Source organism: Trifolium pratense, linkage group LG2 (genome assembly GCF_020283565.1).
Source record: "Trifolium pratense cultivar HEN17-A07 linkage group LG2, ARS_RC_1.1, whole genome shotgun sequence".
Lineage (NCBI taxonomy): Eukaryota > Viridiplantae > Streptophyta > Magnoliopsida > Fabales > Fabaceae > Trifolium > Trifolium pratense.
Genome location: NC_060060.1, coordinates 69054438 through 69071949, shown reverse-complemented (window position 1 = coordinate 69071949; position 17512 = coordinate 69054438). Strand labels below are relative to the sequence as shown.

General features: G+C 34.8%; 1 protein-coding gene across 2 annotated transcripts; it reads right to left on the bottom strand.

Annotated features, from left to right (window-relative positions):
* Window positions 1-12063: 12063 nt before the first annotated feature.
* On the bottom strand, window positions 12064-15207 carry LOC123906432 (trihelix transcription factor ASIL2-like). 2 transcript variants are annotated; one of them, XM_045956333.1, is made up of 2 exons: window positions 14155-15207; window positions 12064-12332 (listed from the first exon to the last, which is right to left on the bottom strand). In XM_045956333.1, the coding sequence occupies exons 1-2, from the start codon at window positions 15044-15046 to the stop codon at window positions 12316-12318; spliced, it is 909 nt and encodes a 302-aa protein (XP_045812289.1). In that variant the 5' UTR covers window positions 15047-15207; the 3' UTR covers window positions 12064-12315. The 2 variants fall into 2 exon arrangements, with proteins under 2 accessions (XP_045812289.1, XP_045812291.1); XM_045956335.1 differs by having other exon boundaries at window positions 12064-12329; window positions 14155-15205.
* Between the last annotated feature and the right edge of the window lie 2305 nt (window positions 15208-17512).

The window sequence follows — 17512 nt, the reverse complement described above, 5'->3', positions numbered from 1 at the left end:
TGCAAAACTCATCCGAGAAGTTATGAAGAAAAAACTTAAGAGCGAATGAAGAAATTAATAAAGGACCCAACAAAGGGCAAATTGTTTAAAGCCACAAAGGGCATACAAGATAGTTACAAAAAAGCCACAGAAGGACAAAAAACAAAATCATTACAAAAGAAATCATTCACTGAGGAGGAACATAGGGAACGAGCTTGCCGTCAACAATTTGATTCATTGCATCAGCTTCGGCAAGGCGCTTAGCAACGAGATCTGGAAAAAGAAGCTTGACCTGTTCTATAGCAAAGGAAAAGCCCTCGTCATATTGGTTGGCGGCATAGAGCTGAAGCTCTGTGACATCACTCTCCAATCTAGCTTTCTCATCAGCTAAGGTCCCAACAGAAAGCACCGCTTCGTCCTTCTCCTTGGAAAGCTTGGAAAGCTTCTCAACCTGGGCAGCAGCATTCTCCTTGAGCTTTGCCTCAGAGGCGGCGTAGCTTTCTTTGATCTTCGCCACTTTCTCTTCATAGTCTTTCTTCAGCCTCTCTGCCTCGCCCTCCCGTTCCTCCTTCAACTTTTTGATGTCCTCCTCCAGCTTCGCCTTAGTTTCAGAATACCTCTTCTCAATATCAGCGAGGTTATCATCAACCATCTTCACTTTTTGCCTCGCCTCCATAACCTCTTGCTCCTGGCGGTTTGTCAACAGATAATTAAGGAGAGTACCCTTGACTTCATACTCTAAGGCTTTCTTCCTCAGGTCCTCCGTCGAAGTGTTGGTGAAGCGAGTCATGTCACCCACCATGGTTACTCCTCTCTCAATAAACTCCAGAGGATCGAAGGAGCTCCAGGAAAGGGGCGCAGCGGCTTCAGCGTCTTGAGAAGGAGGCTGAGAAGAACTGGAAGACGCGCCTTTGCCCTTGTCAGCACTCCCAGCCTTTTGAGTAGTTTTCTCTATCTTTTGTTTTTTGGGAGGAGGAGGTTCGACACCCTCGGTTTCCTTGGCTCCAGGAGCTGCTTTCCCCGGGATCTCGACACGGATCCGCCCTTCATGCTTCTTCTTACTTCGCCCTTCTTTGGCAGCAGCTTCCTCCACTTGTAGCTGCTTCAATGGGTCGACCACAGCAACGGCGGGGTTGGCCTTCTGCTGGCGAGCCTTTGCCAAAAACGCCAATCTCTCCTCATTCGAGATAGTTCTCATTCTCTCTACAAAAACAAGGAATGCAAAAAAAAAACACAAGTTAGTAACGAGGTGAGATCAACATTAAACAAATAAAGAAAGATACAAATTTATCACTTACGCAAATATTCTTCCAAGGCGCCACTATTACCCTCACACCTAAGGACGTCAGCGGTATCCATAAGGGCATAGGAATCAAGGAAGGTAACGGTATCTTGTTCAAAATCACTCAAAGCCTCAAAGATGGCTCCCTTGATAAGCCTAGGGTTATTGGTCCAATAGAAAGGAAATAGAGGATCCTCAACCTCATCATACATCAGATCAGGAAATTTCTCATCATTGCGAACCCGAAGAAAAGAGTCTTTGAAGTTTTTGAAATTGGAGGCATATAAACTTAGAAGACGACGGTTGGGTTGACTACTAAGGGAAACTAGAGACTGAGGTTTTAGGTTCTTTATTTGGTAAAAAGAAAAGAAAACACCAACAGAGGGATCCAGGTTAAAACCTGAACACATTACCTCAAAAGCTTTTATAAAGGCCCAACTATTAGGATGAAGCTGGGTGGGGGCGACGTTGAGAACCTTCAACATCTCCGCCTCGAAAGAAGTGAAAGGCAACCAAATATTGAGGGGCTGGATCACGCCAGTATAAAGGTAGAAATAATCTGGCGGGGTATCATTCTTGGAAAACACGAACTCGCCCTCCTTGATGGGCTCGGTTATAATCAAATCTTCACGAGAAAGGGAGTCAGAGAGTTTGACAGCTTTCCTAAAGCTCCTCACCATTTCCACACTAGTATACTTTGAAGAAACTTCCATGGTGACTGGAATGTAGTCAGCAACGACCAGATCTCGGCAGGGGTTCTTCCGTTTTCCTGTGAAAGAGGAAGGGGAGATTATGACGCAATCACTGTCATTACTACTATCACTACTGCTATCGCTATCACTACTACTACTCCCAACATCAAAACCCCACAATTCCGAATAAAACCCCCGGCTATTAAGAACGCCGTTAGCCCTAGTATAGTGGGCGTGAACTTGTTGCGCCCACTCGAGATAACTAGGAGAAGAAATAGGAACTCTCCCCTCATCCTCATCTAGCTCCCTCAAAATAACCATTTGTTCTAAACCTAATTAGAGAAATTAGGGTTCCTACTCAGAACAGACCTAACTAACGAAAAGAAGAAAGGTATGAAATGAAATACCTTACGAAACGGATGAAGACCTCGAAGCAGGGAGATAAGTCGTCTTAAAACGAAGACCGTTGAAAACCTTTGTCAAGAGAATGAAGAAGAGAGCGTAAACTGGATCGGAATGGGAGTAGAAGATTTTGCAGAAGAAGTAAAGGAAAAAGAAAGAGCAAAACCCTTATTTATAAGACTTTATCCCGAACAGTTAATTTGAAGTTGTAAGGTTCGAACGAGTAGTTGTCATGTGAATCGTCAGATCGCGTACGTGTCAAAGCGCACATCCCAAGAGTAAATCATAGAAGATTTATCGTCAGATATTTAATTACAACGCCTATAGGCGGGGTGACTAACTATAACGCCTTTAAAGGAAGGGCCACGCCAGGACAAATTATCTCGCCGAAAAAGGTTTGATTCGCCCGTGGGGCGCGGCGAAGATATCCAAAACAACGCCCAACGAGAAGAAGCCAAAAAATCAAGAAAAAATAAAAGTAAGGCATTCTACTCAAAGTAAGAAAGAAAATCTTTATTATTAGCAGCAAATAAAAAGTACAACGAGGAGAAACCAAGGCTACATGGAAAAATCCTAAAATCCTATCAATCAGACTCCGAATCCTTTTGCGCAGGCTCAGGGAAAGTCATCTTGGATTCCACGGTGACCCGGGACCCCTCTTCTTCACTGGACGAAGAAGCACGAAGCTCAGGAGGAACGTAGGTCTCCAGAAACGAAACGTAATCCTCATCGCCACTACCAGAATCGGAGGTATCCGAGGAAAGAACGATAACCTCCACCTTTTTGACATCCTTAGACCTTCGGGAGCGAGTGGAGTTGGAGGTAGACACCTCTACCCTTTTCTTCCTTCGCTGAGTTTGAGACTTCTCAACAGCAGGCATTTTGGCATTGTTCTTTTCCATCGTGATGATTCAAAACAAATTGATATAAACTTGAGTTTTATCAGGTGATATTTATAGTCAACTTTTAACCTTAACATCGTTATTAACGATAGCAATAAATGTTTGGACGGTCGTAACCACCAACTTTTGACTGTCTCGAGAAATGTCATTTTTACGTTTCCAAGGAGTTAAAAATTTGACCCATTTTTGTTATGGAAGATTGCAAAGGGAGGCGGTACTAAAAGGAACAAAAGAACAACACATAAGGAAAGGAAATTGCTTAATATTCAAATTTTGCGCAAAGGAAATACAACGGAAGCAAGAAACAGAATGAAAATAACGAAGGTTCAAAGATACGGAAAAAAATTACAAACATAGGAAAAAGACATAAAAGAGAAAATAAGTAAAGACTTCATGGCATGGTAGAACTCCCCAATTCACCGGCGTCGGCGACGGCGAGACGGTGCATTTCCTCCAGCGCCCGTTTCACCCTCTTCGCCTTCACCATGTTTTCTTCAATAGGCTTCAGATCCTCTCTCAGCTCGTTCTGCTTGTCCAAAAGGTCCACCAAAGAATGGCGCCTGGAAATCAGCTTAGCAACATCATCCCTAATCTCGCCTTGGAGAGCCCTCTTCCTCTTCACAAGCGGCTTCATCTCCTTGTTCAGCAGCGCCAGACGATCGTCCACTCTCCGCTCCTCGTTAAAGCATATTCCTAAGATTTCCTCTTGCACACCCACGGTCTCTTTCGTGATCTCTATCTGGCTATCAACAGCTTCGGTGACTTCAAAGTGACATTCCTTAACATTCTCCACAGCAATCACAAAGGAGGCATTAGCTTTTAACTCCTTTTCCAGGCGCAAGACACTATCGAGAAAGCGTTTCTCTTCTTTGGTCAACCTCCAGCAGTAGTCGTTAAGCTCCTTGACGAATTCAGAAAATTCGCCAAAATCCTCCATCAGGTCTTCAGTATTTATGGTCAGCATACGACGGAGCCGCTTGATAACCGGAGAGGCGGGAGACTGACCGCATTCAAAAGGAGGATTTTTGGGAGACATACTGTAGAAAGAAAGCTGTTAGGTAAGCAAGTGAAAATGGGATGAGCGGATCCTAACATCGAATGATCCATTTTATAGAGGAAATATCCAATCGTGTCATCAGTAAATGGAGAAACGGTTGATAGATATGGCATAGGAGAGCGAGATCGTGCACCAGAAAGTGGGAAGAAACGTGATGAAACCGTTCCCGCGTTACAAGTTTTAGAGGGAAAATTCGAATCATACTCAAGCACTTCACCCCTTTGGACTTCGTGCTTGGGGGGCTGTGGACTGGGCAATGGGCTTAAAAGCAAAATCAAACTAGCCCAATTAATATGAGAAAGGAAACAGGCCCAAAACAATTAAATCCTAAACGTCCATTTGGCGACATAAGGTCTGGGCGAGGTAGGCAATGACGGATAACGCCCATAAGACGGATTTACCCACGATAACAAAATATCTTCATCCTTCCCTGCCTTGGCGATTAACTTGGGAATGAAGAAAACAACTCCTTGAAACTGCCTTGGCTTGGAGACCAAGGTTTTTATTCCTACTTTCACGCTGCATCACCGGAAAAGGCGCTGAAGACCGGATTTGTAGGAACCCTAGCTTGGAGAAGAAGGCTTTAATGGTCTATAAATAGTTTCATATTTTCATCTGTAGAGAGATCGAATTCTGACTTATTAAACTCCCAGGTTGTTGGGATTGAACTGAGTGTAATCACACCATTTAATCAATAATACAAACCCCCTTGTTTTTTACCAGAACAATCTAAAATATAATTTAATTTTTTTTTACTTTTGAATTAACGAGCAGAATCAACTGATTTGTGAATTGAAATAGAGTTGACTTCGAATTAGAAAAAAAAAAATTATGTCAAACTTTTGAGTTAAGTTTCGAGTTGAAAACGAACTGAACTTAACGAGCCGAATTGAATTGTTCGTGAATTATAAATGATGAGAACTTAAGTTGAAAAAAAAAATTATGTCGAACTCGAACCGAGTTTCGAGTCGAACTAATTCTTATCGAGTCAAGATTCGAGCTGAACTAATTCTAGACATAAGAAAAAAGTTGAAAAAAAACATATTTTGTGAACTAAGCAGATTTTTGTCCCACCTTTATTATTTTCACGATTTCTACTAATTTTGGCCTTTTATAAACTAAGCAGATTTTTGTCCCACAATGTTTAAGGTGTCACTCGTTCAGACATTCTCTATTTATTTACTAAACATCAACATATATTAAATGTTTAAACATATGACTAATTATGCTTTATATGTTCCAAATGGAACACCTCATTAAATTAATACACTTCATCGATGATAAAATATGAGTAAAATTTCAATTTCTATATTTCATTACATAAATATTAAATATCAGGGGCGTCTCCGGGTTTTATGAGGCTCTGTGCAAAATATAAAAGTGGCCTCTTAATATAAAAAATTTAATTTTTTTTTTAAAAAAATTGTCGATTTATATCGCGTATAATATAAAAAAATCATTTTTATTTTTGCAAACATATAGATTATCAATATTAAACCAATTGCATTAAATCAAACGAGATAAGAAATACAAAATATTTATCTTTGTATATAACGTCAAAAAAAGAATATCCTAATCTAAGGTTAAATTTTATGCAAAGATAAAAATGGACTAAAACTATATTTACGAGTATAGCTAACTAATCTATTGATACTCGTATGATATTATATGAACATTAATAATATATAACTATTAGTTTAGGGCCAAAAAATTATCTATTAATATACATTTGATATTTTATAGGTATAAATAATATATAAGTAATATTATAGGACCTCGAAATTTTGAGCTGAGACCCTCAAAATTTTGAGGCCCGATGCCGTCGCACGCCTCGCACATGTGTGCGAGCCGCCACTGTTAAATACATTAATTATACAATAATTTTATAAAATTTTACTCATAAGTCCAAAAAAAAAATTTACTCGTATCTTACCAGAAAAAAAAATTGTTACCGCAATCTACCAGCCTTTTCTCTTCTCTAATGCCCAGTTTTATACTGAAAAAGTCATGATTGAATGGAATCTTTCAGACAAATGTTGGAGAAACCTGATGGAAATTATTCTCCACCATTCTCAATTTTCTAGTATACCCCACTATCTTTAGTGAACAAGATGCTTGCAAGGGGTGATTTGATATTAGTACTAACTATTTTCTTTTCTGCACTAGCTATGTTTTGTTTGTTTGTATCACCATGCATGCATCTACCTTGATTAGATTATATGTCTTCTCTCTGAAGTTATTTTTTTTTTTAAAAAAAAAAAGTAAGCAAAAAAGTCACTTTTCATGTCCAAATCATAAGTAAAAAAATTTACTTTTATCATTTTCAAGATTTACTTTTACTTATTCTCATGAAATTAAATACAAGCTACATTTAATTTACTTCATTTTCTTTTCTCCATAATCAATATCTAATAAAAATTATTTTTACTTCTTTCCATAAAACTTATTTAAAAAAAACATAAAAAATTATATTTCAAATTATCATATTTTATTTTTCTTAAGTATGAAAATACTCTCTCTAGTCTTTATTAAAAGAGAAGTTTGACTTTTTAGATTAATTGTAAAATTAATATATCTAAAATATAATACGAAGTATTGTCAAAATACATTAGTTTTACAATAAATCTAAAAAAAAAAACTTTCTTATAATAATGACCGAAGAAAATATTTTTTCCTCTCTTACGAGACGTATTTTGGAATGAAACAATTACTCTATTTCGTTTGGTTAATGCTTGAGCTTTGTGCTTCCCGTCTCACATGTTTTGTCGGCTTTTAATTCAAGTGAATTGACACGTTTTTGTATTGTGTCCTATAATGTATAGTACTAATATATTAGTAATTAATTAAAAAAAATCTAAATGGTGGTTCAGAACATTAGGTAAACATATTAATATAAAAATTTTATTTTGAAAATTGTGCATTGCATTAAAAGTATAAAAAAAGTCATCTTAGAGCATCCACAACGGAGATACTTATTTTTTAGTACTTAACTGGATTTCACGTGTACACATCACTCATATATAATTTTTTAATAATAATACCTAATAAGTACTCAATCCCTTCAACTCAAATCTCTTAAAAAGTTCTAAATGGATCCCACAAATAACACATTCCACCAATAATTACACAGCATTATAAATGAGACCCACAAAAACAAAATAGGTACCCCTTCTTATTGTAGAATCAGTACCTATTAGGTATTTTTTGTGTTTTGCTCCAATGGGGTACCTATTAGGTACTAGTACTTAAAAAAATAAGTACCCACCATTGGAAATGGTCTTATGACCGTTAGGGTCCGTTTGGTGTGCAGGATAGCATAGTGACAGGATATGATATAAAACAGGATAAAAATAGCATATGATAACAACAAGATAACAATTATACTTAGTAATCATATCCTGTGTTTGGTGCACACATGATAACAAACATGATAACTATTATAATTTATTTTTTAATAGCTCATAATAATATGATAAGATATATAACATATTTAAATGACAAAATTACTCTTGTAAAACAACTGTTATTTTTTTAAAATTATTTTGTAATACTTTGAATTTTATAAATAAAAAATATAAATAAGTAATCAAATAACTTTATATAATTTCAAATAAAAATCATGAGAAAATAATCAAGTTTAATTTTTTATATGAATCATGATCAAATAAATAACTCAATAATATATACATGTTAGATAAGCCAAATAAATATATGATATATCTCATATGTAAATAATAATACTATTATTGCAAAAGAATTATATTTAATTTTTTATAAAATTTAAATTAATATCCCTATTTGTCAATTTTTTAATAATCGTTTTACTTTAAAATATTGTAATTTTAGTAAAATTTTGATTTTTTAGAATATATATTTAAATTAATTATTTTATTATTTATATTTTATTAATTTTAATTTATGTATTTTAAAATATATTTTATAAAATAAATCAGTAATTTTTTTTTCTTATCCTATCATGATGGTAACTCAGCTCAAATTCAGGATAAGAATTATAACTAGAGAGACAGGATAGGATAAGCTTCAGGATTAACTTATCATATCCTGTTGTATCACCAAACACTGGATTGCGGCAGAATATGATACAGTTATCTTATCCTGTCTCTTATCCTGTGCACCAAACGGACCCTTAATTTTTTATTTTTTTTGTATGTTTAACATGTGTCCGGGAGCAATATTTAGCATGACCCATTAATTAATACTAGTATACTTTTTCTTATTATTAATTATGAACCACTTGGAGGTACAAAATTCTTGGTTTCAATCGGTATCGTACACTCAAATTTGTCAAAATTTACTGCAAATTTGGATTTTATAAGCCTATACTATCATACATGTCACACGTTGATTATTTTATCAAACTTCTTCAGCACAATGCTTCTTCTAACATAACATTAATTCAGAAAACATGTGTGTCTTTTGCCAAGTGATAGCGATCTGGTGCCAATTAATTTTCTTTTTTGAATAAGCAAAGTTTATAAAAGAGTGAATTAGGCGTAACGTGTGCTAAATCCACTACTAAAAAGCAAACTCTTTTTTTTCTCAATTTTTGCTATTTACACCATCGCTTTCTAAGTAGCGATATGGGTAAATTTGGAATATCAGGGAACGCACATGTATATCGCGGGTGCGAAAAGTAAAACTCTACTTAATATATAGATTTAGGCCTTCAATTAAAACCACCCTAGGCCTTTTAGCCCGTTTGGTTGGGCGCCTAACTTGATAATGGGAGATCTCTGGTTTCATTCTTGTAGAGGATTATTGATTTTTTTTTTTCCCTTTAACTGTTTCCTTATATATTTTTTTTATTTGCAATGGATCGAAGGATCTCATGCATACTATCTAAATCTCTCACCGCTAGACCAAACCTACTGGCTTCCTTTACCTTATTTTTTTAGGCTTTAATACATTTTTGATCCCCCCATTTTAGTTTTTTATGAGTTTTAGTTCCCCCTCAATTTGGTCAAATTTTTGTTGATGTCAAGCTTCTTGATGACGTGACAGTTTTCATGTGGACAAATCATATTCCATGTCATTATTTTTTTTCTTTAAATCTTTTTTTTTTTGTTGGTGACCATCAACTATTATTTTTTTTCTTTGAGCAAATCAAATATTATGTTTTTTCTTTGACACATCAAAGTAAAATCAATAAAATAATTAACAATGAATTTTTTTTTAGCCAATTAACAATGATTTAAAAACAGTAAAATCAACATCTCTATGCAAACCGGGAAACTAAGAAGAAAATCAAAAGTTTTCCAAATCATGGACCCTAACAAATTAGAAAGTCAAATGCGAAGACATCTACTTCTTGGACGATCATCGTCACGCTTGCCTCAAATTAAATTTAGAAACACAGAAAATAAAAATTTCCCAAATCTTTATACAATCACATAAACTATGAAATAAAAAAAAGTAAAATCAACTTTTCTATACAGTACTTCACGTTTGCCATTTTCTTGTTTTGGAACATGATGTGAAATTGAAGGAAGAAACTTGGTATAGAATAAAAACAAGTTATGAACTAAGTGAAGTGTGAATTGAAAAAAGCAATTTTAAGTCTCATATTGGAGGGAACACAACTCTTAGTAGTGTTTATATATAGAAAAGTGTCATCTTGGGGAATGTCCCAAGGGGTAGCCAGTTTTGTAAACGGATGACCACACACTCCTTGTTGAATATTGCGCGCCGCCGTTCGGCCGGGCTTGGGCTCGGGCCTTGGTGATATATTAATTTTTTAATACTAAGAAAAAGAAAATTTTATTTTTCTTTAAGTGCGTGAGCTATAAATATTTGCACATGTTAATTGTGCATGAGACTAAGTCATCGACGTTGTGTCAGCGCTTATCCGTTGCTCAGTCAATTGTTTGTTGCTAAATATATTGATTGCTTTTGTTTCCTTCTCTCTGCTTGCTTTCTTCACCGAAAAAATTATTTCTTTCTTAGTTGTTTCATTGAGGGGCTATGCAGCCATATAGAATTGACACTCTTGTATCAATTATCGATTTGATTCATCGAATCAATAGAGAAGGGTGTATCTTTGCCCGAATTCTACAGTGCAGTAGCAATTTGGTATTCAAATTGTGAAAGCTGTTTTATCCTGGAGACTTCACGGTTGGTAGTTTACTCTGCACAATTTTGAGTATTACCGTGAAACATCTTAACGAGAGCGTATTCACCCGCGACTCAGCCGATAATATTTTTACAGTAGTAGCTTTTACGCAATTTTTTCAAACTCAAAAACAACAATGAAATTCAGATTTGCGATCACTTTTGAAGAGGAACAATTAATTTGGGAACGGGCGAAGATGCGTTTGAAGAAGTATATGTGTATGCGTTTGAGTTACTTAAGAAGATGTCTACGCATATGTTTAAGATGTTGATTTGGGAACTTTTGCATTTTGAGTTTCTACTTTATTGGGGTTCCATGATTTGGGAACTTTTGAGTTTCTTACTATTTCTTAGTTTTTGCGTTTGTATAGAGATATTGATTTTACTGTGCAAATATTATGTTGATTTCACTGTTTTTTAATTATTGTTAATTTTGTTAAATATTTATTTAATTATTTTATTGTTTTAATACTTTTAAAACATAATATTTGATTATATTATCTGATTTGCTTAAAAAAAAAAAACGTAATATTTGATTCTCACCAACAAAAAAAAAAAATTGTCTACATGGACATTGTCACGTCATCAATAAGCTTGACACATCAACAAAAATTTGACCTAATTAAGATGAGGGATTAAAATTGAGGAAAAACTAAAATATGGATCAAAAAGTTGACTTTTAAAATAGGAAAATTAAAAGTTCAAGTTTTTCAAAATAGGGGATGAAAAGTGTATTAAAGTTTTTTTTTATTTTTTTTATAAAGGCTCTTTTTAAGACCAATATCAAGCGCCAAATAAATATAACTTCGAACAGTCCAAATTTCATCGAACGGCTTCATAGTATGCCTCTAACTCTAAGTATATAACTTCCTTTACCTTATTGTAATCTCTAAATATACCTCTGCATGTGACGACTGACGAGTCATCAGCAAAAGAGTGAGCATCATCAACATTCATATTAGGGATTCCAATAGGAAGTTTGGTCGTTTGTCAAAAAAACAAAAGAGGTTTGGTCAAACTAACTCTAGTATTACTATTACCTCTAATTGTTCGTTTGTCCATCCAGAGGGCTATGAATTTCCTCGACTTAATTAAATATTCAGAGTATTACACATATCCAATTGTTGTGAGAATACGAGGGAATTATAATCTTTCAAAAGATAAATAACAGATACTCCAAAAATGAGACTCCAAGGACAAACTGCGTTACCCAAATTATTGGGTTCTCAAGTCTTTCAATAACGCAGTTGGCCTAGCTTTTTTTTTTTTTTTTGAGTTTATGCAAATAGCTTATGCAATATAAATTAAGTTTAATGTTATTTTATAAGTTCACACTAGTGAAAATTGTAATTTTATAAGCTATTTTATCATAAACTATCTTGACAAACTTATAATAATATATAAAAATTGTATAAGTTGTTTGCATAAGCTCTAAATAAGAGGAAAAAAAGTCAGGTCAAACGATACCTTAAAAACAAATAGTTCAGGTAACGCAGTTTGGCCTTGTAGTCTCCAAATATGAGAAACAAAGCAGAAAAATCCAATTGATTTCATGAAAGACTTGAGAACAAAGCAGAAAAATTTACATTAAAACAAAATCAATCATTTAAACCATCATTGTAAATCCAATTGAATCTAATAAATGAAAGTTTCTAGTGTTTCTCAAAAGCGATAAAAAAGAAAGAAAATTTACTGCACAAAATCAAGCATTACACTATAAATACAACCAAACCTGAACCTCACTGTGAAATACCTTTCCTAAGTTATTTTTTAAATTCTAAAAAAAGAGGGCTATAATATATGCTTCCATGTCCAAAAGGTAAAATCTATCTATTCTTCCCAATAAGATTCTTCATCACTGGTCGCTAGTCGCTACGAGAAACTGTCTGCTGGAGCGGGAAAGAATAAATAAATAGTCAGGATTAAGAATACAGAACTAATGAAAATGATCTGAAACTATATTCAACCCAGCAGAAAAAAACAAAACAAAACAAAAAAACAAAGCACATTATTCAATTTACTTATATTGCACAATTAATCAAGGAAGGTTATGCTGAGAAGAGACAAACACCAATCAAAGGAATGAGAACAAACATCAATTAAAGGAAACTATTCTTACAAAATAAATCGCAATACACATTGAAAAACAATACGTGTCATTATGTCTACTATAGAAATTGAATTATAGCTAATTATTATATGGTATTTTTAAAATTTCAGGACATAAACATTTCCACTGTTTTAGAAGAAACTATTAACATTTTATACCATAATAAAAAGTGTGACATAATATTTACAAGGGTCTGAGGCTGAAATTTTTAAAGGCAAGAAGAAAATGGGACATAGTACAAAAGAGAAGTCTAAGCCTTAATAGTCAGATAATAAACTCAATTATTTTATTTAGTAATATTATTACTCTACACTGCGGGCATATATGATAAATGATATTATTACATTACAGTGTCTCTTTGGTATTAAGTTTGTTTCAACAGTATTATTACCAAAGATAAACTTTAATACATACCATGCTACTTACTTAGCATCTTCAAATAGAAAATATGTGACCAATAAATAAGGTAAGATGCTTGATGTTGATGTCATTCTAGGTTGCAATTAGCTGTTGCACAAACTAGTGCATCAACACTATATGCTAATGTTTATGGAGGGATAATAAACTAATGACAGAAAGCAAGAGCTGTTTAAGGAACAAGTTTTTGCCTCATAAAAGTTGTGCTCAGTCAACTTTGGTTCCAAAGAATAAAACATTGTGGCTCAATGTGAATGAATTGAAGAAATTTTTGACCACATGCAACCAACAACATGCACTGAATCAGGCTTATTACACATCATTCCATATCACATCATTCAAATGCAAACAAACTCTTCTTTCTAAACCAAATATCAGAAGTCCTGTCTTAAATTAGTATGGCCTGTTTATTTGTTTGGGCTTGAGATTTTAGTGGAAGCAAAGAAAAACATTTTTTTGATAAAAAGTGTATATGGAGGTTTTCAATTATATTTTTGTCTGTTTCCAACTGAAATCTAAAGCAAACATAAAAATTGTGAGGTTATGTGGAAAACCACCACCATCAATCATTCAATCAGTCTGCAATTAATTAATCAACAGTTCAAACAATTTTTAAAATGCACTTAATCAGAAAAAAAAAAAATGCATAGATACTGCCATACATTGAAATGCAAAAGAGGAGATAAACCTAACTATGTCAAAAAATGTATGTGAAAATAATGTTCCTGAAGCAGGACAAAAATGAGTAACATAGGATAAGTTAATCATGTAACTAGTTACTATATCCAAGTGTAAAGTACATATAAGTAGTGGAGCCACTAAACCAATTTTCTTTAGAATAAAGCATATAAATCAAGAACCAACATGCAGGTTTCTTTCCATCATAATCCTGTGTGTGTGTGTGTGTGAATAGATAAAGAAAAAAAAATAAATAAATAAGTACAACCAATTAAAAACCGGCTCTAACCAAGCTAAAACATAACTCACAATCACATGATGATACGAAGAATCAAAACACTTAATAAAATAATGAAACTCAGGAACAAAACTACCCTACCCATCATATCAATGATCATATTATCAGAAGTAAGATCATAAATTCCCAACTTCAGCCACAAGAAACCATATAAAACAAAAATGATTCAGCATAAACAATCAACCATCATGATAAAGATGAAACTCACCGGAACCAGAAGAACGCTTGGTGCGCTTGGTTTTATGAAGATAAACCTGTGTTTCCATGTATAGCTGCATTCTCTGATACTCCAAATCCTTCAAAAATTGCATCCTCTGCTTCTCCAATTCCACCATTTGCTTCTGTTTCGAAGCTTCAACTCTCTCATATACTTCGCCGAACTTCTCTATAGCCTGAGCAAGCTCTCTGTAACCAAACTCCATATTCCGATCACTTTCCTTTACCTTCTTGCCGCCGCTTCCTGTTCCAATGCTCGACCTCCTTTCCTCTGACTCCCCGCTTTCCGCCTCTGCCGCAGCAGCAGCAGCCGCCGCGAAGGCTGAGAAATTCCGCCGGAAAGATGTGTCGTCTCTGTTCATCAGTGCCGGACGTTTCTGCGTTCCAGATCGGGGACCTACCGGATGAGAGATAATCCACGCCGGCGGAGGCAGAGGTGGTTTTACGGCGGAAGGGGTGGTGCGTACGGTTGCCGGCGGTGAGAGTTTTTTTACCGGGAAAGTATCGCCGATGAGCATGTCGAGACGAGAGAAAAATGGCCAGGGACTCTGGTAACCGCCGTCGGATTCGGAAACCCTAGCTTTCTCGATCTTGTACTTCTTCTTGAGCGTGTCGATTCGGTTTTTGCACTGAACGTCGGTCCGTCGTGCTTTCCTGTTGTTGCCGGCGGCGTGGATGTCGTTGACGGCGTCGGCAACCTCTTGCCAGTGCTTCTGACGGAGGTTACCACGGTTGAGGTCGACGTAGCGCTCTCCCCAGGCGTCGACGAGGGTGGAAGTTGCGTCCTCGCTCCAACAGTCTTCCCGGCCGAGGAACGGCGATGACGACGGAGGACGCGGCGGAGCAAAGTTAACGGGAGACGGACCTCCGGTGATAGAGTCCATAAAGACAGAGGTTGCGTTTGAAAAATCGGTTGACGGTTGCGTTTGATCGGCGCCGGAGAAAGAGGCCAAACTGAGAGAGTTGTTTACCGTGCGGGAAAACAAATTGCAATTCTTTGTTCTGTTTATTTTTTATTTTACAATATTTTGCATTTTGGGTTTGTTTGGTTTCTAGGCCCATGGGTCGAGTCCAATAAATGATGAATATAGGAATTTTACTCTTTAGGCCCCCCTTGTTGCTTTCAACCCCCAGCAAAAATCCCAAAATACCTATGATTGATTTTGGAGTCAGGATTGTTCGGATCGTACAATTCAAAATAAATTTTATTTCATTTCGGAATATAAGTTCTGAAAACGCTAAACTTCGTATCATACCTTCTGAAATCACTTGGTATAGGAAGAAACCCAGAAGTTCAAATTCATCGAGCCCACCCTATAAAATGAACCAAATCCAATAATTTAAATAAAGCTTGGAGGGTGGGAAAGCAAGAATGGAGGAAAGCAAAGTAGATTGAGAATTTTTGTTCATGTTCATACCAATACATCTATCATCAAGTCTGAGATTAATTAATACAAAAAAATTAATACTGCAAACAAAACAAAACACATTAAGAGAAAATAAACATGAATAATCATATTACAATTGAAGAAAGGAAAAGAAGAAGAAAACGTGCAAAAAAAAGGATTGAATTATCATATAAAAAGAAAGTGAAAATGAGACATAGCAACAGGTATGATCGGATGGATGTTCCAACAAGAATAAAATTAACGTGCAACAATATATTGATCTTCCAGCAAGTATAAAAAGATGCATGTAGTAAAAGATTGATGTTCCAATAGGCAGGAACGTTGCACAATAATGAAGAATAACACGGTTTTCATGGTCGGTTTTTCTCCAAAACCAAATCATATCCATTTATAAACCATTTATTTGGATTAGAATCCATAATCAAATCCACTTTTTATTTAAAACTGGTTATCAAACCGGTTATAAATCTGATTATGGTTTCATAACCTGTTAAATTTATATATCCACTTTTAAATTGGTTATTTATCAAATTCAGTTTTAAATGCAGTTATTTTTTGGTTTAAGATTGATTATTTCTCAGATCCAAATTTAAAATCAATTTTTTAAAAAAAAATCTTTATGTGAAAAAAATAAGGTTTTTTTTTGTACTTTTTTTTTTTGAAGGAAGGTTTTTTTTTTGTACTTAAACAAATTAAGAAAAAACTTTCTCATTCAATTTTTAATATAATTCTCTCTATGTTCTTAACAAATATACATATATAAGTAAATAAATAAATATGACTATATAATAATAATAATAATAATAATAATAATAATAATAATAAAATACAAATAAACTGAAGAAACAGCAAGGGGAAAAACTCTGAAACGAAAACCGAAGAAAGAAAGACGAAGGTGGTTCGCCGCCGCGCCACCAGCAACGATCACCGCCGTGTGCGTTCATCTCCTTTGGTATGGGTGCACTCTCTCTCTCTCTCTCTCTCTCTCTCTCTCTCTCTCTCTCTCTCTCTCTCTCTCTCTCTCTCGTTTTTCAGATCTATGCTTTTGCACATGGTTGAAAATCGAAGAAGAAGAATAAGATAGGGATGGAAGCCTTGCCGTCGTGAATCCGGTCCGGTCACATCCGCCGTGTGCGTTTTCACCATTCTCTCTCTATCTCTCTCTCTAATTTTGTACTGAGATTGGGGTTGTGATTTTGACAATTAACAGAGATTAATTTTTTTTTTTTTACTAAAGAGATGAAATTAAGAACTAGGAATTTGGTTTGAAAAAAAGAAAAAAAAAAAAAACTATAAATTTGGTTTTGGATATGGATAACCGGTTAAATAATCGGTTTTCATATTTGGATAACTCAACCATATATAAATGGACTGATTAAATTTCATTTAGGAATTAATCGATTTTTTGATTTTGGATTTGAATATGATTGTGGATCTCCATTATAACCGATTATTTTGTGCAACCCTAGCAGCAAGTAATAAACAAGAGCAATGAGCAGAATATTTAAACTTTTGATATTCCGACAATGATAATTTAGGATTTTAACAAAAGGAGAATGTTAACTTGTGCCCTTAAGGGCACATGTTAAGAAGATAAATGTGGAAAAAATTTATTGAACTTGTGGTGTATTTAATTATTTAAACATTAAATTCTTTGTATCATTTAATGCTATATTTCTATTTTTAGGTATCTTAACATGTGCCCTTAGGACACAAGTTAACATGACCCTTAACAAAATAATTGATGATAATTTTGTCAATATAATAAATTAAATTATAGCTCCTCTTCCCTCCCCCCCAAATATCCTCAATTCCGGAAAAAAACATTACTCTATGTTTCTCTTCCTTCATAAAAAATTGAACCAAACATAAAAAATTAAAATATCATCTCGCCTCTCCTCCAAAACCCCTTAACAAAACATACCCTTGTAATAAGAACCA

Bases quoted from the DNA above. Each gene is read 5' to 3' on its own strand.
- LOC123906432 (XM_045956333.1), bottom strand. From the start codon at position 15,046: ATGGACTCTATCACCGGAGGTCCGTCTCCCGTTAACTTTGCTCCGCCG.